This window comes from Aphelocoma coerulescens (assembly GCF_041296385.1).
Source record: "Aphelocoma coerulescens isolate FSJ_1873_10779 chromosome Z unlocalized genomic scaffold, UR_Acoe_1.0 ChrZ, whole genome shotgun sequence".
Lineage (NCBI taxonomy): Eukaryota > Metazoa > Chordata > Aves > Passeriformes > Corvidae > Aphelocoma > Aphelocoma coerulescens.
Window position 1 is genome coordinate 62,512,066 of NW_027184085.1, and position 23,097 is coordinate 62,535,162.

Genomic DNA, 23,097 nt, shown 5'->3' on the forward strand with positions numbered 1-23,097 from the left:
GCAGAAGAATGGAAGGAAACATTTCTAAATTATAAATAAGACTCTACTAGAGAAGAAAAAATAGGAATTACTTGATCTTTCTTGTGAAAACAAAGATATTTGGCCTTTTACTAAGGTCAGAAAGGCTCTCATTTCATAAACACTGAAACCAGAGAAGTTAACAGGCTCTGTAGAGCTACTCAATACAGAAATTGGCACAGACACCTTTGTACTATCTTTATATTAGATATAACACCTGTGCTCATGCCAACCCACCAGAGAAATAGCAAAAAAAGGTAACAGGAAATGAAGACTTCCTAAACTCAGCACATGAACCCTACTCACAGACTCTCTGTGTTTCATGCATTCCATCAAAACATGATATAGATGACTGGACTGTTTCTGTTCCAATCTAAATATGTTTTGAATCATCATTAATATCTCCTCCTTCACCTGTGGGCACAGATCCCTGGAAAACAGACATATAATCAATGACAATTATATTTATATATAGATACTTCTTACCCACCCAGATGACACTTCAGAAAAGATTAAACATAGGAGAAATTTCTTCTTTTTCTACTTCTCTGTTGACTTAATCCTTCTTTCAACACAAAGCTAAGTTATCCCATAACATAAATTATTAATCACATATGCATTTGTTCTGACAGACATATTTACTACTGAAAATACAGTACATAAGTTAACAATTTTCAAAGGATTTTCTATGAACATGATCTAAAAATCACTGGAAGTGATTTTTCTTTCTTTCAGTAAAGAAAGAAAAAAGGCATAAAATGAAATTCCTCACTATTTGTTCATTAGGCCTCATATCGCTCCCTTTTTTTTCTCTTATTTATCCTTCTGTTAACCTTTTCATTCATATTTTCCTTTTCTTTTGAAATAGAAGGATTTTTTTTTTTTAAATATCATAAATATGGAGAGAAAAACAAGTGAAGACAAAGTTCTCAAACAACACACTAGGGGCAAATACCACCTATCCAAAAGTATATTCAGAAAAGACAATAAGTAAACAATTAGGATATAAAATCTATTAAATCATTCCTTTTCATAAATGGGAGTGAACCCAGGGCACCTCTTTAAAATTCAATTTTTAATCTAAAAAGCTCTTTGTCTTTGAAGAACTTTCACATATAATATTAATTTGCTATACAAATATATATTTTAATTTACAGTTTGGTAGCAAAAATAGAGCCTACAGCTGAGACTGAACTGGTGGTGACATAGAGTTACAGCTTGACAAGGATAACAAATCTGCGCTACCACTGAGTCAAAGCCACCAAAGCCAAAGATGAAGAAATTTAGTCTTCCTCCTACTGCAACCTGAGGCTCCTACAGGAATGAACCCCAGCTCTAGTCTCAAAAGTTTTGTACAATCCAAATCCAAGCCCACATACAGAATATCGATAGCTGGAGACATGTCTCAGTTGAAAAAATAGCAAATATTCTGGGGGCCATCCGAGAGCGTCTCTCACCAAAGGTGAGAAATTTCATAATTCAGAATACCACAAGCACTTCTCCCTCTTCAAAAAAGTGATAGTAAATTTGGCAGAATAATCATTTCAGCACTAGTTTGAGGCAGGGAAGAAAGAAACTCCATTCTCCCATCACAGAAGTCAAAGCTGTCAAAAGACCACAGTGGCATCATTGCTAGAAGCACTGGAAATTGTCTCGGTAGTTTTGAGACAGGCAGGTGCCTGCCAACAGGACAGACCAAGGAGGAGGAGCATTATGCCACTACTCACCCCGTATCACCCGTGTGCTTGTGGGTAAATGCCAGGATATCTGCAGCTCTGCCTGTGCCCTCATAGACCACCACTGGGACAGCAGGGCTGGCCCTCATGTACTCCCACACCATTAGGATCACACTGGGGCCTCCTTCCACCACCAACCCAACTATGGGTACACCTTGGCTCATTCCTGTTTCAAAACACACCTAACCAGTTACAAACGGATCTCTGTCACACACAAAAAAATCAAAACATCTGGGAAAGAAATACTTATACATGATTCAATGGAGAGGAAATACTGCCTTCACCATCTCTAATTTGACTTACACCTTTTAAGACTTTCACAGAACTTCTGCAACGAGATCAAAAAGACCATAAAAAACTACTGAAAAATCTGTAAGCATTGGGAAGAAAAAACATCCTTCTAAATATTCCTCTTCCCTCTAAAATAGTTGTCACATTCAAGGACATTTGAAACATGTTCAATATACATGTATTTACCTACACACACAGAAAAGTAATCAGGTATTTCTTCAGAGACTCTTTCAAGTGTTACAGCAGCAGGGCAAGTTTTTTAAAAAACAGAAATGAATTTCAAGTCCAACGCAATGGAAATGAAAATGAAAGCCTGACTCGCAAAATCTCATGGTAAGAAATATAAGATTGTGAGTAAGAAGCTCTATACATGAACATGTTAATAATTGGGTTGGTTTCTAAGTTTGTTAGTTCTATTATGTGAGCAGATAAAGGAAGCAACATCAACATCATAATGCTAATGCCTTTCTAACATACCTCAAGATTTGAATGACTGGGTAAGAGTGAACTTTCACAAATAATTTGTACAGTCTAGTGCATAAAAGGAAATAATTACTATGTAATGAACATTTATTTATTTCTTCACCATAATTCATGTACTCTATAAATAAATGGTGGAAGTTATGCAATCTGTCAAACACTGGCTAAAGGTTTTACTTTTGCAAACACTCTTTGTTGCTGTACTTGAGGTCACAGGCTTTCAACAGGGAAGAGTGATGAGGACAAAAGTAATTAACAGGGTAAAAAGAATTTGAATTCCACTGAATGTAGCAATCTTCCCACCTTGTAAAAGGATGGGAAAGTATCTAATGGTTAAATAGAGACCACGTAAAACTGTGAGGTGAGCAAATGCTCAATACTTATTAAATAATCTGAGTCATTTAGATGTCTCTACAACTGAAAAACCAATATGTGAGTTCATCCAAATGCATAACGCTTTGCGAAAATGCCGTCCTTTTCATTTTCCTGATTTTCAGAGCTCAAGACACATGCAATTAATAACATTTGACCTCAGTGAAAACTATGGCAAATCAAGATGTACAACATGTAACACAAAATGTCAAGTACCTCCCAAACTTCTAGGATAGGTTTTTCTGCCATAAAGCTGACCACAGCAATACTTACTTGTATGTATTTTTTGAAGTGATATGTACTTCTCCAAGTTCCTCCTGAGCACCATTTCATTCCCATACTTGCCCACTGTCCCATCATCTGCCATTAGAAAATGAGAATGCATGCTGTTGAGCGTACTCAGCTTGCTGAGTGGGTTACCAAGAGTCTGGTACAGGCAAACTACCTGAGAAAACCAAAATAAAAATGTCCACAAAGAAACCAACAAAATACCACCATTTATGTTCCCTCATTTGCATGTATTTCTTCGTCATAGTGTGGTTGTTTGAAATCCTGCATCATGCTTTTTGTGCTACTCAAATGTTTGATTCTTAGCATTTAATTCTTAACAGAAACAAACCCACAATTAATATCTCAGAAAACATTTCTGATTAGGCTTGCAATCCTTAGAATCACTGTCTGACGTTCTTTGCAAAAATTGAAACACCATGGCATAGTTTCCCTGTAGTTTCCCATAGTTTTCCTTGAAAATACATGAGCTAACATTTATCAGGAATGATTTCACCTTACTACTTAAGTGCTTTTAGACACTTGAGTAGATTATGCCCTCACATAAAGTTGTAGTCTGTGAATATAAAATAGACTGTGAATAAAATACTACACATATTAATAGCTTATTTGTGTACACCACTAACCTGGCTGTTCATTCTGAATCTTAATATAGAAAAACACAATTTACAACCACAAGAGAGTTGCTTAAATAATTACAAAATTTAAGAAAGGAATGGCAATTCCCTGTAAGAAGAGAAGTATTTTAAAACTATTCATTTATACACAGAAAGCAAAATACAGTGCCTCAACATGCCACAAAATTCTACTGCTGAGAAAAATCTAAGCCTCTATTATACAGAAAAAATATCAAACCAGTGAATTTATTCTAGAAGAAAATCAAATATGCAACAAAACTCTACCATCCCATGAACATGAAGGCTTTTATTATTAAAGGGCATCCAACTCACATCTTTTCCAATGAGATCCCTCTGATTCTCAATGATACCCCATGGAGGAATCCCAATAGCACAGATCTTTCTCAGGTGTGGTGAGGCACGGCCTTTCAGTGCATCCCCCACATGCCTGGACACTCCTAAACAGATAATCAAATGATAAATTTTCTTCTGTATTCAGAGACCTGCTACAGGACAACAAGAGAGGTTTCCCATCACTTAATTTATATTATGGTTACATTTTAATCAAAAGCTAAACATCCCACACAACTTATATATTTGATGTACACTTCAGAGCTCAGATGTAATGTACCGCTGCTTCAAACTCAGCACATATTTCTAATTAATAATACCCCTACATGTTGCTAATGGTGCTTTTCACATCTGTAGAACTTCACTAGTTACATAAATGCACAGGACAGTTCTCCTGCAAAATCACCTGACTGAATAGCAGCTAAAGAAGTAAAACTTTCAGTTCCACAGTTTACTGACCCCTCTGAGTTTGTAAGAGTAACCTAAAGGGATTTTCCGATACTAATAGGCTAATTAATGGATTATCCTGATGCAAAACTTTCTCAATTATAAAACACAAGTTAAATTTAGCTTTGAAAATTGTTTAAAAAAGACTAATCACAATCCACAGAACCTAAATAATTTAATGAAGCAGATAAATTTACTGCAAATAAATTCTGGCTATATGCAGTGTTTCTTATTACATGCAGAATACTCTGCTCTTTAATTAAAATATTCAGAATGCCTGTCAACAGTAAATGAACACGATCTCACTCTTTGAATTATGAACTGCTCCTTAAATAAAAACAACTTCATTTTGTATTAACATATCACCAATTTTCAAACAATTTCACTCTATTTGACCTAAATATACATGCTGTCATGCAGGGAAAAAAACACCAAAAGGAGAAGTGAAACAAAGAGAAGTAATTACACTACCGCTGTTGATGCCTTCTGTAATTATCCATGCTCCTGTAGACTCAGCTGCCTTCACCAGCCCTTTGCTGAAAACCTGCTTGACCTTTGAGGGAAGCTTGAAATTCTGAATGCCTCCATGAACAGAGATCACTAGCTTTGGCAATTCAATCTGCCATTCTTTGACCATCAGATGCAACAGCTGATCCAAATTGCTGTCATAAGAAAGTCTAATATACTGGAAAGAATAAAAATGGGTAAAATAAACATATTTTAAATGCTTCAGGGAGAAGAAACTGCAACACATTGCAAAGCTCTAAGCACTAATGTCCTGCAGATCTTGTGAAGGATTAGAGCTATTATAGTACCCTAACATGATAGCACAAAAATGCATGTGAGCAATACAGAGAGTATCTATAATCACTGTGAGGTTCAACATAAAAATATACACACACATTTTAATCTGGTTTACTTTTAGATTCCCCTGCCCTCTTAAGACAATCAATCTGATATTCACCCAAATCCACTTTTTGCCTTTCTTATACTGAAATTACAAAAATAAGTCAGGAATATAAACACAGCACCTATTACCTTGGCGTGGTAAGTGTGGTCTCCATCTTGAAAATTGATTGTACCAAATGCATCTGTTGGATCCATCCTAGTGTGTTTTTGCACAGACCATTCTCCACCATCACTCTGTGAACCAGCCTGATAAACAGGCCAGCTGAATTCTACTCCTGGGTGTTCTCCAATCAGCCGTCCACAGCAACACCTCACATTAAAAATGCAGAAATTATTTTATATCAAACTCACTTGCATACAACTTTAGGATCTACACATGAATAGCCCAAGTAACTTCCTGCAAATAAAAATACTGCAGTTGTCTCATGGGAATGCAATAAAAATAAACCATGTTGAAAAAAATTGCAACAATAGCAAAATAACATTGAATTAAATCATAATTATGTTTAGTTGGGTATAGAATTTGTTCTCTATCTGAAGAACACCGATAACAGTTGGGGGGATGTTGGACTAGATAGTCTTCAAAGGTCCCTTCCAATCCAAACCATGATGTGATTCTGTGTGAATCTGTAATCGTTGGAGAGTCCCTTACAGAAATTCTGACCTGAGCAATGCAGCTTGGCCTTACTGGTCTTATATGTTCCAATTCAGAGGAATGTTGTAGGACACTGAGGTTTGCCATGAGTTATTCTAAGTACTAAAGAAAGATCTAGGAGTTATCCTCAACAACCAGGAGGAGAATTTCAGGGTGATCTTTATACTAACACTTGGAAGCCAGCAAAATGCATATACCAAATACATGGGTTGAAGTGCAATGCTGAGGGGATTGTCATGGTTTGGCTATGACATTCCCCAGTTTAGTGCACCCACTGAGACTCTCCAAACCACACAACACTCACTCGTTTATCCCTTTCCCTTCCCTTCTCCCTGCTGTGCACGGGAGAGAAGAATTGGAGGCACAAAAGGTAAAGATGACAGAATACAGTAAGAAAAATTTACTTGAAACAGCAATAATATAAGAGAACAAACAGTAACAGCAACAATACTAATAACAGAGGGCACAATAAATTAACATTTCACTAAGAAACCCCCCAGCAATAGACGACACCAAACCACTTCCCCAGTAAGTCTATGCCAACCCAGAAGGGACCCTTTCAGCAGATGGTGTGACTCTTTAGAATAGTCCTGTCAGGGCCAGGAGTTGGACTCAATGCTCACTGTGGATTGTTTCCAACTCGGTATATTCTCTGATTCTGTGATTCTCCCTGGAAGACAGTACAGCAGGAAGCATCAGTGAAGAGAATGTATTGCTTTTCATTTTCTGATAGCTGATTATATGGTGGGACCTCCTCAGGATGTGTCATCTGCTTTTTATCCTTTTCTGACAAAAATATGAAATATTTGTCTTTGGGCCAGCTCCTGATTCCTGGCCAGTTGGGGTTTCCTGTTCAAGCTACCTGTATCATCAGCACACTCCACTTACTCTATAAAGTATCAGTGGTATGATGTGTGGCAGGGACTTTCCCTTTGAGCATCCAGCCCCAGCACTGTCAGTCAGGGTATCAGGAGGAGCTGTGCATTGGTGCCAATCACTTCTGAAGCAGCTCAAGCTCAGCATTTCCAAAAGATGCCAGGATCTCTCTATCAGTTGGGGTGTAGCAGACCTCAGATCATTTGTATCCCTGTCCTGGTTTTGTCCAAGCCAGGGTTAATTTTTTGCACTAGCTAGGATGGGACATGACTAGGGCCAAGATGTTACTCTTTACCACCTCACATCATTGCTGGAGGCAGGGGGTAAGGGTCTCTCTCTCTCTCGTGGGGAAAAGGGATTATTTCTGGTTGAATAAATTTAGTGGAGGGAGCTGGTTTCAAGCCAGAGACAGGTTCAGGTGGTGCCAGTCTCAAGAGGGACAGAGCGGTGAGGTTGGCCCTGTTTGGGTCACGAGATCTGCAGTGAGCATTTTTGCATGTAAATCACTCTTCGTTTTTGTTTTGGTACACTTCTTTTATTAACACTGTTGCTCTTACTCTTTGCTTTTTTCCATCACATTGCTGTTTCCAGTAAATTGTTCTTATCTCAAACCATGATCTTCTGCCTTTTGTGTCTCCAGTTCTCAGCTTCACCCCACTGCAGTGGAAAGGGGGAGCGGAAGATGGAGTGGGAGAGAGGCATGTGGTTTTGGAGCATCTTGGTGGGGGGACTGAACTGGGGAGTACCATTCCTCAACAATGAATATCCCTGGACCCCAGGGGTCATCCTTGAGCTTCCCCAGGTACATTTTACCAGAGACTCCAGGAAGGACCATTGCCCCATCTGCAGTGTAGAGCACATTTTTCACATCTTGTCCTGTCGTGACTAAACAAGGGCAACTGCATGAACAACCTCCTGTTTGATTTGTTCAAAACCTTGTTGTTCGGGACTCAACATCGTTCTTCTTCCAGATCACTTGATAGAGAGGACTTTCCATCTGACTGTAATCCTGAATACAGATCCTTCAAAAACCCACAGTGCACAGGACAGCCTGTGTTTCTTTCTTGCTGGTTGGTTGGGATCACAGCTGTTAATGTGTTGACCACATCCATTGGAATCTGACAACTCCCATCCTGCCATTTTAATCCTAAAAACTGAATTTCCTGGACAGGTCCCTTGACCTTACTTTGTTTTATGGCAAAAGCAGTCTTCAGAAGGATTTTCCATCCCACTTCCACATGTCCTCTCCATGGTCACACAACAAAAACCACAGGTTACTTCATGGTGTGTACCCTCTCTCTCTAGAAGGGGGCCACTTGCTCCAAGTAGCAGAGACTCTGGTCTATACTGGTGGGGCATGGGACATTTCCTCTCTACCTTGTTCAAGCCTTTTGAATCTCTCTGCAGTCTTGGGCAGTCTTTCTGCAGCCAAGTAGCAAGTTGGAAGGGAAACAAAAAAATCGTCTTCATATTGCTGGAATCTGGCAGTCACCTGAAGCACTGTTTGTTCTCCTCCTTTCATGGACGTCAATGCCAGTGAATTGGTGTACGATGATGATGAGCTCCATACAAACTTCTGCCACATGGATTGTGTACACTGGACCTCATCTGGATCTACAGGGGACTGCTCCTTATTTGAATCCCTATAGATTACCTCCAGCACAGCTAATTCTCTCAGGTACTGGACACCTTTCCCCACGGTGTCCCACCTGCCTGGGTGCACTACTAGATCATCCTTGAGAGAGCACCTTTCCCTCACACTTGACAGGAGTCAACTCCCGTGGCTGAGTTTCTGTCCTCTTCCCAAACCCCTTGTCAATGCCCACAGGGATCCCAGCTGCTTGGTTTCACTACCATCTAGTTTCACATCATGGGCTACAATATCCGTGCATCAGAGGAGCCAGGTCACCTGACTGGCAGCTGAAATCTTTTCACATACCTCACAGCTCAGCCAGGGATAGGGATCAGGGGATTACCTCTGGCCCTGCCTCTTCCTCCTGTTATGAGGGCCCTGCTTCCTCTTCAACCTTTACTAAGTGAACTGATTTGGTCTTGGATTTCTTCTTCTGTAGGGGCAACCGCTACTGGCACTGGTTGATCCTCTGGTTCAGCTGCAGTTTGAGTGGCCACAGAGCCTCTTGCTTTGCTTTCCTTGTCCTCCCCCTGAGGGCACTTTCTAGTATTGAGCAGTGTATGATTGAGCAGTATTCAAAGCCCAGCATGCCACATAATGTCACACCTCTCTGGAACTGCCACAGCATTTTTCCATGATATATTTTATCATTTTAACAGGGTCCTGTAGTTGTTCAGGGATGACCTTCCAAATCACTGGAGAAGTCTTCAAAATACTGGCCCATGTCCTTCCACATCGCATGTCACTCATGACTGTCCCATGACTGTTGGGACAGAACTCTTGAATAAACCCCCCCAGAAATCTCTGTCTTGACTCTAATCATGGTGTGGGCCACCTTGGGGGACCTGACAGAATTAGCAACAAGAACAAGGTTTCCTCAACATCCAAAAGAAATTCAAAATTCTCAAAGCTGTTGTGACAGGCCTGAAGGAGGAAAGGGGGGTGAAAAGCTGGAGAAAATCATCCTCCCATGTTCTTCCATGGACTCGGTAGAATTATTAATGGACTCCCAAAGTTTGCACCCAAGATAAGGTTAGGAGGGCAATGCTGAACACACATCACAAATGACCTTCATTGCCCTTGATGTTATGACGCCTATAAGATAAGCTGATATCACACACTACAGCAACAAAGCAGTCTTCCCCCTAGTTAGAGAAGGCACATAGAGAGGAGCACGCATGGTAATATACTCAGGGTTAGGTACCACACCCACATGAACAGACCTGGTAACATTGTGACCTATTGCAACAAATACTTAGATCAAATTTGTTTGCAACCAGCGCTGGCCACATCTGTCATTACCTCAGCTCTTCCTGCCACACATTAGGTACCAAATAAGGCTGTCATGGTTTAGGAATGGTACTCCCCAATTTATTGCTCCCACTGGAACATGTCAAAACATGCTCCATTCTCTCACTCCTCCTCCTGTCCTTCCCCTGTTGGGGCTGGAAAGGAGAACTGGAGGCACAAAAGGTAAAGATCATGGGTTGAGATAACAACAGTTTATTGGAAACAGCAACAAGATAAGGAAATGGACAGTAACAGCGACAAACTGATGACAAAGGGCACAAAAAATGAATGGTTCACACAGAAAGCCCCTGACAATAGACAAAACCACACTATCTTGACTGAGAAGGGACCCCTCCTCCCCAGGAGATACTCCCTTCCCCTCAGCTTTGGCAATGACCTGAGGTGGTAGACAACAACCTCTGGGTCCTAGCCAGGGCCCCTGCTGGCTTCTGCAAATAATTAAACCTGTCCTAGCCAGGAACAGGACAGAAAGATACCAGAAACTCAGTCAGCATTAAAGGTTTGCATCTGGAATAATAACCCAGATTCCAAATTCCATCATTACTCTTCTACAGGCTTCAACAGGCTTCGGTCTCTTCTACAGGATTAACTTCGAGGTAATTTATAGTGACAGCTGACAGTCCAGGTCTCCTTTAGACATTTCAGAAGTTAACACACCCTGAGAAATGGAGATAAATTCTTCATTTTTCCTCCTTTGAGAAACCAAACATCCTTCAACAACCCAAACACAGTGACTGCCTCGGGCCTCAGCTGTACTACTTGTCCATTTAGGGGCAGGTTAGATGCAAACATCTGCAAAACTGTGGAGATGTGCATTCCAGAAGAGAGAGTTTTCAGTGGAGATGAGTGAGAACTAACTGGTGACAAAGAAACAGATTTTTAAAAACTGACTAACCAACCAGCCAACCAAAACCAAACCCCAAAACATCCTGAAGGCAATGCAGGATGCGAGCTGCTTTAGTAAGGCACTTCTTGATACCCAGAAGCCATGGAATCAGGTTTGCACTCCATTTCTTCAACCTAGCAAATTACATTTGGTTGATTCAATGCTCTGCAAAAGCAAACTGGAGAAGGAAGCCTCCCACACTCCAGGAGACAGGGCTCAAGGAGAGTGGCACTAGCAGGCTGAGCTGATGTTTGAGTCAAAATAGCACAAGAGCACTTGATTCACACACATGTCCCTGGGACCTGTCAGGCTGCACCCCAGGGTGCTGAGGGAGGGGGCTGATGCCCTTTTATAGCCAGTTTCCAAGGTTGTGAAGATCAGGGGTGTCCCCAATAACTGGAGAAAGGCAAATGTCAGGCCTGCCTTCAAAAATGGGCAAGAGCCACCCTGAGCAACAACAGGCCAGTCATCTGGCCATAAGTCTGAGGTAAAATCAAGGCGTGAGACCTCCTGGAGCCCACATCTGGGTACATGGAGGAGGAGACAGTGACAGGAAGCGGTAAGCAAGGATTTGCCAAGGGTCAGTCATGCCTGACCCACTTCACTGCCTTCTGCAACATAATGGTAGGGATGAGAGGAGAGCACCTTTGCTCTATCCAGGCTTCTGTAGCTGGGCTGTGACATTACAGTGTGGGAGGGATGACAGGCTGGCAGGTGAGGACCTGGCTGGGTGGTGGGCCAGTATCAAGCTGTTCCTCAGGGTCTGTACAGGGCCACTCCTGTTCATCCTGTCCACCAGCAACCTGGAAAAAGGGATGGAGGGAATGTGCAGGCCTAGGGGTGAGGCAGTTCAGAGGCATGCTCCTGGCTGTTGGTGGGCTGAAACAGGGTCATCCATGTGCCTGGACAGCAACGAGGGCAAGAGGTGCCTGGGGTGGTGTAAGCAGGACATACCCTGAGAGACAGGGGACAGTAGGGTCCATCCCCTCTGCTTGGTGCTGGCCAGCCCCTGTCTGGGTACCACCTCCAGCTTCAGTCCCCAGCACAAAAGAGACACCAGCAAAGTGGAGAGACTTTGGGGGCAGAGGGACTATTCTGGTGACAGAGGTGGGGCTGGAGCCCTTGATCTCTGAGAAGAGGCTTTTGGACAGGAGATGGTTCAGCTGGGACAAGAGGTGGCCTCAGGTGCTCCAATGACACACCCAGCACTGATGAGATGGGATACAGAAGATGTAGATGGGCTCTTCAGTGATGCATGGCAGGAGGGTGAGAGGCAGCAGCACAGTTTAAACAGTCTGAGGACTGGAAATAAGAAGCCTTTTTTCCAGGAGGACAACCCAGTGGTGGAGTCAGGAACTGGGGAGGGTGAGTTCTCTCCATCCTTGGGGATTTCACACAACTGGGTGAAGCATCCTCATCTGACCACCCTGGCTGAGCATACTGAGGAACATGTCCCTGAGTTACTCTGTGATCCTATGGATATAGGATATGCATTGATACAAAGCATCTTTGCAATGACTTTGCCTTCTTTGCCTGAAAGGCTCACCAAGCTGCTGGAGAAGGTGGGGACATCATCAGTAATATAAAAGCAGGCCACTAGAAAAGTTACACTTTGAGCAACAAGGGAAAACCCAAAGGTTTGACACTGAAGTAAAAGTAAAGCAAGAGTCAGACTGCAATGTCCAGTGCTCTAGCAGGCAGTGATTTAGAAGTTGCATCCAAAAATTACACCTAAAAGGTGAGATATATAGACAAGTTGGAAGAACATCTCAGATGTACAAGGATGCAGGAATTTGACACCGCACTTCTGAATACTCAAAGTGAGATCGGTCTAACTGCTGTCTGGGATGTTTCTGAGAGTTCTGCGCAGAAGGGTAGATAGAGACCCATTCTGACTCACCAGGGGAGCATTGACAAAGGTGCTGCTAAGTTACTCAAATTTGATTAGCAATGTCTAAACAGAGTAATTCTACTTAGAATTAGCAAATTAGTTACATAACCCATTCACAATCTGTTTCCATTCACAAACTGTTTGCAAACCTTGGAAGTTCTCTACAAAAGAAATCTTTCAGAGATTTCACTTGCCTACAATAAATACTAGGTCAAATTATAGTAGGCATCAAGTATATCCACATGATTTTTGGACTGTTGTGGAAAACTGCAGAACTCAGGAGGCCCAAAACCTGTTTCATTGCTGATCTAATAAATACAATATAACCAGTCATAACAATCATATGGAAGTTATCTGTCCTTGTTAGGAACAGAAAAATTCTCCTAGAACAAAGTTGTCTGTACACCTTGAGATACTCAAGAAGACAAGGACAGTTAACATTTGGAAAAATTTACTTGCAAGATAAGGGCTGACTAAAATGATCATTCGACACCCACACACATTCTGCAAACATAGACAGACCAGCAGACTGGATTCATAGTAACCTAAACAGCATGAAAATGCTCAGCAAAAAATGAAAGAAACAACTACAAGATAAAAGACACACAAAGATACAGGATGTCTTGACAGAGAAAGGTAAAAGAAAAAAACAAACCCATCCACTGGAGTACACATTTCCTGTTTCTCTTCCTCTCTCTCCTAGCACTGTATTCACATTTATGCAGATAAACTGTGCTTGACTAGGAGGCTTATTTGGTGGAAGCTAATCTTGGTTTGGTTTTCCACTTCTGTGGGTTACATTTTGTCCTAATGATCTTCCCAGACCGATTAACAACATGGTGACTCTGAGAGGGGAGAGGGGGAGAACCACAGAACTGCTGTAGTCTTGATTTAGATGAAATTACACTGCTGTATTTTGAAGGACAATGCAACTTCAGTTGTGATACCCAGCTGAGTATCTGCAGGTCAGCAGAAAGCATTACAATGCCCCCTGCATGTCTTCTCTCAGAAGCCCTGCAAAAATCTTTGAATATCTATTCCTCTGCGCTGAAGCAAAATATACGTGAGATCATTCTCTTAGAGGGAGCTGACACTTTCTGAACAGAAACACAAATCTTTTGCCTTACCAAAACCATTCTGCCTATCAGCCCTTTACAGTGATTTGATTCCAGAAGTAATTTATTTACTCTTTGTAAAACAGAACTCTTGTAAATCTTAGATGTCAAATAAATTGTGAAGCACAATGAAAAGGCAGATAATCATGTTGACACGGGTTATGGGACTACTTGACACCAGCTTGCTACTCATCAGTAATTGCCTCAGCGTTCAGATGCCTTTAACTCAAAACAAATGGAGGTTGAACTTTTTGTTCCAAGAACTGATAATGTATTATCATAAATATAAAGCACCAAAATATGTTTGGTAATACCATCTGAATGACAAATATTGGATTGAAAACAACTAATTAATACAGGTCACAAAATACAATTCACCTGGAGAAACTTAAAAGCACCAAAGCGATATAATATCTGTTGTTTGCCTTCCCAAAAGCAGGAAGTCAGAATCCTCACTGGAGAGAAGATGAAAAATCTTCAAAAAACCTATTATTGGGGTGTTTCTTTTACCCTTTTTCTTCTCCCTTAATTTTCTTTTTTTTTTTCCATACTTCTCATGGTTGTCTATTGCTATTGACTCACTCTCCTTCATACAATCTAGGATATAGCTGGAGTTGTCTCTCGCTTCAAGACACATTTCTGCCTGTCATTCCTCAGGAGGAGATTAAAACAAAATCATCTGCACAAGGTATTTGGGTAGAATTTTCTGTTGCAAATAAATCAAAAGGTAATCACACAATTTATTCTACTTACGTTTACACTAAGCATTCTCTAGCACACCCCTAGAAATGCTGCTCTGACTATTAAACAGGAGGGATATTTCTCTTATCATTGCTTCCTTGACTAAGACTGTCTATTACTAGGTCACTACAAAAATCATCCATATATATTTATGCACTCTTACCTGATTAAATTCTGGCACACCTGGCATCCTGCAGGACATCTGTGATAAAAGATGGATAATTAATACGTGTTTGTATAAAATAAGACAGCTGTAATGCTTTTCTTACAGTACCAATTCAACAGCGAAAGAATTCTCATCAACAACAATACAGGCTGTCATCTCCAGCACTACGCCCTGGAAAATTACTGGATAACTTCAGCGATTTGTTTAGCATTTCACAACTCAGACTGTATGTCAGATCTGCATTTTATAGATGAGTTCTCCATCTTGTGTATGCTACACTATCCATGTGTTCAAAACCATATGATCGAAATTACAAGCTTACATTGTCAGAATGTGATGTCTACAAATTTATCTAGGCAACACCATCCACTAGATACATAATCTCTAATGCCGAGCTATGTTTGCTTTCTGGTCCTAAAGCACAGGCTGAGGATTTTTGATCTCTTCCTTACTCCTTCCGTAGTCTACACCTACCTATTCTGACTGTGCTCAGCAGCAGTAATTATTCTGAGGAAGGGAAAAAATGGTGCAGCGGTAACTCCATGTAATTCAATCTCTTAACTGGATACCATTCCTGTTTTGGTTACTGGACTGAGAGCAACAAATCTAAGAAGCATAGTAAGGTTAATTGCTGCCAATTTCTAGTTCAAATAAACAGTTTAATTTAAAACATACTGGTGATGGGATCCATGAACACCCATAAACCAGCAATCACTGACTGAGATACTAAAAAACATCACCCAAACCAAACACAATGCCCATAAAAAATTAACCTGATTATTTTTAGATGTAACAGAAAAAAGGAGAAATTCATTGTTTTACCTGTGCGGATCTTTTGAGCTGGGAATAATGTGTGCACATTCTCTTTTACTGAAGACCTCTTCAATCCAAGATTTGTGGGGCTAAAAAGACATTTCAAATATAAATGCATTCCTGAATTTTGGAACATTATATCAAAAATTGCACTGTAATGACAATAAGGCTGTACACAGATAACTCAGAACAATTCCTATCATGTTAGGTGTAAGACTACAAGCTGAAACTACAGCTCTGAACAGTCCTAGCCCTTCACCTCCAATCTTTACAGAATTCCCCAAGAAGATCAATATTCAAATTTTTTGCCACCATGAGAATTATTTACATGTTTCGTCAAACACATATAATACAATATATACAATAGAGAATAGAGTTCAACAGAGAAAGTGGCAAGGATGAATCAAAATTGCTTAAAGAATTGTACTCTCCTTCTGCCAGAAAACTAGCAAACTGCGATCTTACTAAAGCTGTGTCAAAAAAGGCAAGATTTTCATTATACTTGAAAGAGACGGTTGAGTCCTTCTTTTATTATTCTTCACAGAGTCAAGAATAGATGCATTCTGGTTATATTTTGCTGAACTAGGACTAGAGTGAAATGCAAAAGCAGGGACCTAGACCTGGCACTCAGGGTGTATGACAGGTGGGCTTTCTCCACCAGCCTCCTGGTGTGCTGTGTTAGTGATGCCTGTTTACAGCTCAGCAAACTGAACAGTCACTATGGCACACAGACTTTTGTCAAAGAATCTCACTGGAAATCTTTGAACCTTTCTCTTCAGGTCTATCAGGATCAAATTCCTTGAAAGGAATGGTAACTGTTGGATGCTGAACTTCGAAATCTCTGGGTCTTAATTAGGTAATTATTCTCAATTTTATATAGGTAAAACCTTCATTTAGTATGTAAAATTTACAGGAGAACCTTAACATTAATTCTTAATCTAAGGCTTTATTTAGGTTTTTAGGCTGATTGTATCATCAAGAAAAGAGGGTTAAAACTTCATGCTCTTTTACAGTCATACATGACTTGAGGGCTGGGCAAATAAAAATGAAAAGAGGAGACTTCTGAACAGCAAACTTCTCTAGTCTAGCTCTTGATTCCTAGTTTTGTAAAAGGCTTCTGTAACATGTTCCCTGTCACTACAGTGAGGTACATACATCTCAGCCATCATCAGCATGTATCCTTTTCACTACCAAGTCCTAAAGGAGAAAAAAATATAATTACATGTTCCTTCTCACTGGCAAATTTCTGTTCTGATATACCAAAGGCCTGAAGCCAAGTTTATATTGCAGCTTTCCTTCTGATTTTCCTCTAAGGAAGTCCTGAGACCTTTGTTTTGGAGTTTTGGCATCTCTTTTCTCACCAGTCTGAGGATTAGGATTGCTGCTTATAATTCCGTGACACAGAAGAGGCTTTGGAGATTTCTAGACTGATTTAGTCAATGGAGTGGCAAGAGTTTGGCTCTGAAATTTAAGGCACATGAGTAGTTTTTAGAAAACTGCTTTTAATCACTTTTCCAATATCTTTAATGTCTAAGATCCTTGCATAATATGGTATTAAAGGGACACTGTCAGGTCAAAATGTTCAAAAATTAAGGTTTCCAGAAGTAAGGAAAGAGATCACAGTGTAAAATATAGGAAAACATACGCACCACTCATTTCTTTCAAATCCTTTCTGATGAGCAGCGAGAGGAGACAAAACCTAAATATCCAACCTAGCACAGAGGTCCTTCACAAAGCAGCGTTGCTATCAGCAGGGAGAGTGACTGTGCCACCATCCCACTGGAGTGGCTGAGCAGACACAGGCTTGGCTCACCAGTCTCCCAGGACAGGGCAACACAGCGCTGGGATCCCCTGCTATACTGCTCCCCTCACTAATTTCACCTGGGATTCCCTGCTTTAGTGCTCCCTTCACTGATTTCACCACCCACCCATGCAGGAAAAATAAGTGAATGCTTCAATTTTTGCTTCTGCTTTCTTCTGCCTGAGCCCACACCCCCCTCCACCACCATCCCTGCAAAGCCTTGCCGAAGTCAAAGCCTGCAGGTGCATTGTGACAAAAAACCACTGTTAAGTGTGGGGTTAATGTACACTCTTCCTGCTCTGAAATTAGCTTTACTGAACCAAGAGCTGTAAGAAGCATTCAGCTCCTTCAAGACCAGACAAAAGCTCTGTTCACTGGTCAAGTACCAAACTCAGGGGAACAAGGTTACACTGTCAATACTAAACAACAATTTTTTAGTATCCTTAGCTGTAAATATGCCTGCTTTAGGGTGAAAGGCACAGATACAGATATTTTCTAACAAAACACCATGCTGCTCTGGCCATTGTTCCATTCCCTGCAAAAGAAAATTAAAAGGCACACATCTCTCTGGCTTAATAATTCCATCCATTATTGAAATATGATCCATTTTTGGACAAAATAGCAGCAACTGCCTTTAATGACACATTGTATGTGTCATGAGCTCCAGACAGGTGCAAATAATTAGAAATCACACAATGACTAGCCAGTTTACATAACAGGTTAGTTCATTTAGGCAAAGTACAGTTGTGCTGGAAACTAGGCAGAACAATCAAGTTGTAAGTAGCTTACTGAAACTGCAACAAATTTGTACTGATGACAGAGAAACACAATGTCTTAGCCAAAGAGCTACTTCAAGAGCTGGAAAGTTCTGTCAAGCACCATACCTCAGCTCTGCATACACTGTGTGTTTAGTGAAATCAGCACACAATGTCACTTCCAAAGAACTGGGGTTTTCTAAAAGACCTAGGGCCAGTATTTCTGCATTGTTGAACAGGTTTGTCAAAATTTTAGCAAAAAAAAAAGTTATGTATCATATACAACTTTTTTACAACCTTTTCTCAAGGTAATTATTTCTCAAAATTATTAGATGAAAGTAAACACTCTTTAAAAAAGGAACAGATGATCCTGGGGCTAATAGAATTGCCTCAGTACTCAAGCATACAGTACCTGTAAGGACCTTACTGATGATGTCAATAATCAGAAATACCTGACTTTTAGTGCCTGTGAAGGAGGGAGGTACTATTTTCAGGTGAAAGCATGTCTGTGAGAAGTCAGCATGGTGCAGTCTGTGACCAACCTTTATTCAAATACGTCAGAGGAGGGAAACAACTTCCCCTTATTACAGCTACTGCAAGAATCCACTGCAAGCAAAGTGTCCTAAATTATCTTAAACCCTTTCAAAATTAACTTCACATATAGCAAGTCACTTGCAAAAACATTAGATACCTGAAACGCAGCCAGAGTTCCTGTAAGCTAGCACTCAAAACTATTTCACAAGAGCTCGGAGTTTAAGCACACTGGTATCTCTTGAACCCCTACCCCTGGAAACTCTTCATGGCTTCATTACCAGCTGGTTAAATTACTGCCAGCATTAAAGAGATTTCCCACTTAACAGGCTGTCTCTCACATAAGCTTTTCCGAGCAGGGACTTTGTGGTTCAGCATCCACTCCATGCACGCTGATGGTATGAAATAATACAACTGATCGCTAAACAAAGAACACCACTCTGGATCCACGCAGGGTAGAACAACATTGCAAAACTCCAGGGCCACATGCAGTAAAATATGAACCCATGAGAGGTTTTCAGTGGCCTCTCAGGTTTTATTCTAGAATTTTCTTGTGTTCAGGCTACCCTGTCATAGGACAACCACCTGGCTCTGTAACACAGACATGCCATGGTTCCTCTGATCTCCAATACATCGGTATATCTGTTACTAACTGGCAGCTTTTGCTTTTCCAATCTTTCTTATCTGCTTCTGTGCCCCAGTGTTGAAGATTCTGCACATCTGTTGAAATACACAATTATAAGCAATTGAATTCACTAGAAAACTTTCATCACTAATTTTCACCAAGATTTCAAAAATATTGTGCAAATAATTTCATTTGAATGAAATGTGAACAGTGAACACTGTTCACCTGTCCACCATGGCCAATCATAAAACAACTATCAGCTAATCTCAAACTGCTTTTGCAGGCAGACTGCAAATTCAGTAGCACTGAGAAGCTTTTAAATACAGTATATAATTTCAGGTAACAGCAGAATTTCTGTGATTATTTCCTAGTAACCAATTCAAACATCCACTGAAAACATATTCTCAGGTGTTCACAAATACAGCACAAACACTAACAGAAGTCACCTGTGCTTGCAGGATAAATGCAGACCCAAGTCAAAGAGGGATAACAGAACTTCTTATGACTCATCAGTCATTCTGAAAAGAGATCTTACAGTTTATTTCTTCAGAACAAATGTAGCATGTTAGCTTCTCAAAAATACATAAATTCAATCTTCACTCCACAGAATGCTATAGCATTTTCTTTCGCAGTTAATCAACTGTGCTTAAAAAAGCTAAGTAGGCATGCTTAAGTGATTTTCTGGATTAGGGTCTTGCATCAAAGGCTCATAAAACTATTTCCACTATTTTGAACCCAAGCTTAGCCAAAAAAACAAAACCCCTTTGACTTTAATGGGCTTTCCAATGTGGTGCTTCTGATCCAGAGAAGACCACACAACACAACAAATACCTGTGAGGTTATGACAACAAAATGCAGGAAATACTAAAACCAAAACCCTCCTTGTGAAAAAAGCTCCAGCTTAACTCCTGGGTCACAGAGAAGAATGAACTGATGGAAATCTTAGCTTAGTCTGGAATATTAGACCTTTAATTAGTTTATTACTTTTTACTTTTTAAGTTTATTAACTAATCAAGTAAGTCTTTCTGCTGTCCTTTAACATGCAATGTTTTAGAAAAACACATCAAAGAGCAACACTCCAAGAGCACACCCAGCTCAGAATGCAGGTGCTCATGGAGGGATGCCTGGTTTGCAGCTGGAGGGGCTGAGCAGACCTGTCCCTCTGCAGAGCCCATGGCACCGGGCTAGGTGGGGAAGGACACACAAGACCTCACCTCAACACTGCTGCAGCAGCCCAGGCTTTTGCAAAAAGAGTAAACACAAGAAATCTCAAATCACAATTTGTATTCTTCAGCTCTATCCTTGAAACAGATCCCACAAACATTGCTAGAAATCTTATACTGGGACTAGATACCTAAGAATTGCTTTAAAACAAGTTTCCCCAACTGGAAATGCAAAAAGTCTCTGCAACATGACACATAATTCAGCCTTCCACCTAAAGCAGGCCACTCCAAAACCCACGGTTCTAGAAGCATGGCGATTGTTGACAAAGTTTGGATCTGACTGCTTCATTCCTGCAGCCCATACAGATAATGAAAGTGCTTATGGCTGATGGCAGCCACCTTGCTAGAAGCTGACATTTGGGTTACTTTGGCCCTGTATACAACATAATAGTGTATATAATTTCTTATAAAATATCTCGGTTTTGGAGACAAAACTTCAGGAGGAAAGGGCCTCCCCTTTTCCTCCACCAATGAGACAAATGGGTCACAAGAAGTTAAAAGTAGGAAAAAGAAACCAAACAGTTTATTAACACACAAACAAAACAGGGTAAAACAGGATTAAAAAAAACCTCAAAATACAACAAATTCCCAGACAGGGAACAGATACCTGGGCTCGGATCAGCCGGGGACACCTCGCAGCCTCCCTGGACCGATGAGGAGGGAAGGGAGGCAGTGAGACAAGGGGAAGGAAAGGGAAAAAAGAACCAGAAAAAAAACCAACAGAACCTTTTCCCAGCTAGGCGGAACACAAAGGAAACCCAAAGAGCAGCACAGCGCTCCCGGCGCGCTCCCTCCCCAGCCCTGCCGAGCCCCTGGAGCCGCTGGGCCCCGTTAAACCGCCCCGCACTCGGTCCTGTGGCCCCGGCCCCGGGTCCATCTTAGAGAAACAGCGTCCTTGGGCATTGAGCGGATGGGTAAGGAATAAAGCAGCTTCATTACATCACTCCAGGACATAAAACTAATTCAATGATCAGCATAGGATAATGAATTATTGAACAAGTTTTGGTATGAAGTAATATATATGTAAAGATACAGAAATACAACTTCTAAAGATTTTAATTGTTGGAAAACAGTCCAAATTGCAGGATAAATTATAGGAGATGCCCAAAACTTGCAGCAAATAAGAGCAGGCACCAGTAAAGGAGGAAGAAATGGCAAATTAATCCAAACTATATTTGCAAATTATTATAATCTTTAAATATAACCATGGCCTTATTTTACTGTGTCTCTTTTGGAGACAAAATTTTCACAGTTTTTTTAATGGACACTCCTGTCTTAACAGCAAAATTTTGGAAGTCAGTCCCAAAGAAAGTCAGGCATTTGGTGTTCTTTTATTAACTAATACAATATAATCAGAAAATCATAAATATTGAAAGCAAGTTACATATCCCATATGAAATCATCTTGTTAGTAATTACTTGTAAGTAATTTTAAAGAAGGGAAAATCCAGGCAGCCATAAGAAAATGATGTTTCAGATGTATTATTCAGAGGGTCAGTACAATGCTTCAAGTCTCATTCAGATTTCCACTTTGAAAGGCAGTCATTGGAAGGCAGTTTTTCTTACTTGTTAAGAACTTGATCTTAGCAAAGAGCTAATCAACTTGCTCTTTTTGAAATTGGGTCTCACCTACCTAGCACTGAGAAGTCACAGAGGTCACCACTCATTGCTGTGACAAATGCATTCCTTTATCAAATGATTCAAAATCACAGAGCACAAAAGTCTTCCTAGCTTAAACCAAGAGAAGGAAGAGAAAAAAATTATCTGATAGTAAATATCAGAGCTTTCTTTTGCTTGTTTTATGTTATCACAGCGCAGGGTTTAATACTGACTAGAGAGGTGTCTCTCTAAAGGTCAGATGTATCTAAAGTAACTAATGTGAAAAGCAAATGCAGGTTGCAAAATTCAGCTGGAGGAAGCATGAAGGGCCCCAGGAAGTCACACGTCATTAACCTGCTCTAGAGGAAGGTGGCAGGTAGGTTGGAGCTAGATGATCTTTAAGGTTGCTTCCCAAATTATTCTGTGCTTCTATGATTCCATGATGTGAGCCATCCACACAGCTCACCTCTGCAGCCATATGATGCTCACTGTCATTTCTATCAGAATTCTTCTTTTTGCTCCATTGCTTGTCTCACATAGTAACAAAATCTTCTTGGGCTTGACAGCTGCATACAGCGGCCCTTGCACACACTACAAGACAGGCAGATGGTTACAGAACTGAAATTCCATCTTCCAAAGAAAGAGGAAGCACATCTTAGGTGATTTCTAAAGCGGCTGAAGGTATGGTCAGTCCCACTTCTGCATTTCCCACCTGGACGTGTCTTACCTCTCTCTTCATCTCTGCCCTCACACCACCTTCCAAATAAAAAAGCTTTCCTTTTCCATGCCGGCTCACTGTTAAATGTAAGTCACATCATTAACCCATCATACATTACAGGCCCACAAACAAGCTGGAGGAACAGCCAGCCATGGCCTGGGAGCAGCCACTGGGGACTGCAAGGACAACCTTGTGCTCTTTGCCCCAGAGACCACCTGGACACACCCTTGAGCTCTCCACCAGGTCTTTC

The 23,097-nt window shown here is 40.8% G+C and overlaps 1 protein-coding gene across 1 annotated transcript in view; it reads right to left on the reverse strand.

The window, feature by feature from the left end:
- Window positions 1–1,741: 1,741 nt before the first annotated feature.
- LOC138103342 (transient receptor potential cation channel subfamily M member 6-like) overlaps window positions 1,742–23,097 on the reverse strand; it is a 28,393-nt gene continuing 7,037 nt past the window's right edge. Inside the window, exons 3-9 of the mRNA XM_069001579.1 lie at window positions 15,606–15,685; window positions 14,781–14,819; window positions 5,639–5,819; window positions 5,072–5,285; window positions 4,136–4,260; window positions 3,171–3,342; window positions 1,742–1,920 (exon numbers count right to left, since the gene is read on the reverse strand). Of these exons, the coding sequence (XP_068857680.1) occupies window positions 1,742–1,920; window positions 3,171–3,342; window positions 4,136–4,260; window positions 5,072–5,285; window positions 5,639–5,819; window positions 14,781–14,819; window positions 15,606–15,685 (990 nt within the window). The remainder of the gene's footprint in view (window positions 1,921–3,170; window positions 3,343–4,135; window positions 4,261–5,071; window positions 5,286–5,638; window positions 5,820–14,780; window positions 14,820–15,605; window positions 15,686–23,097) is intronic.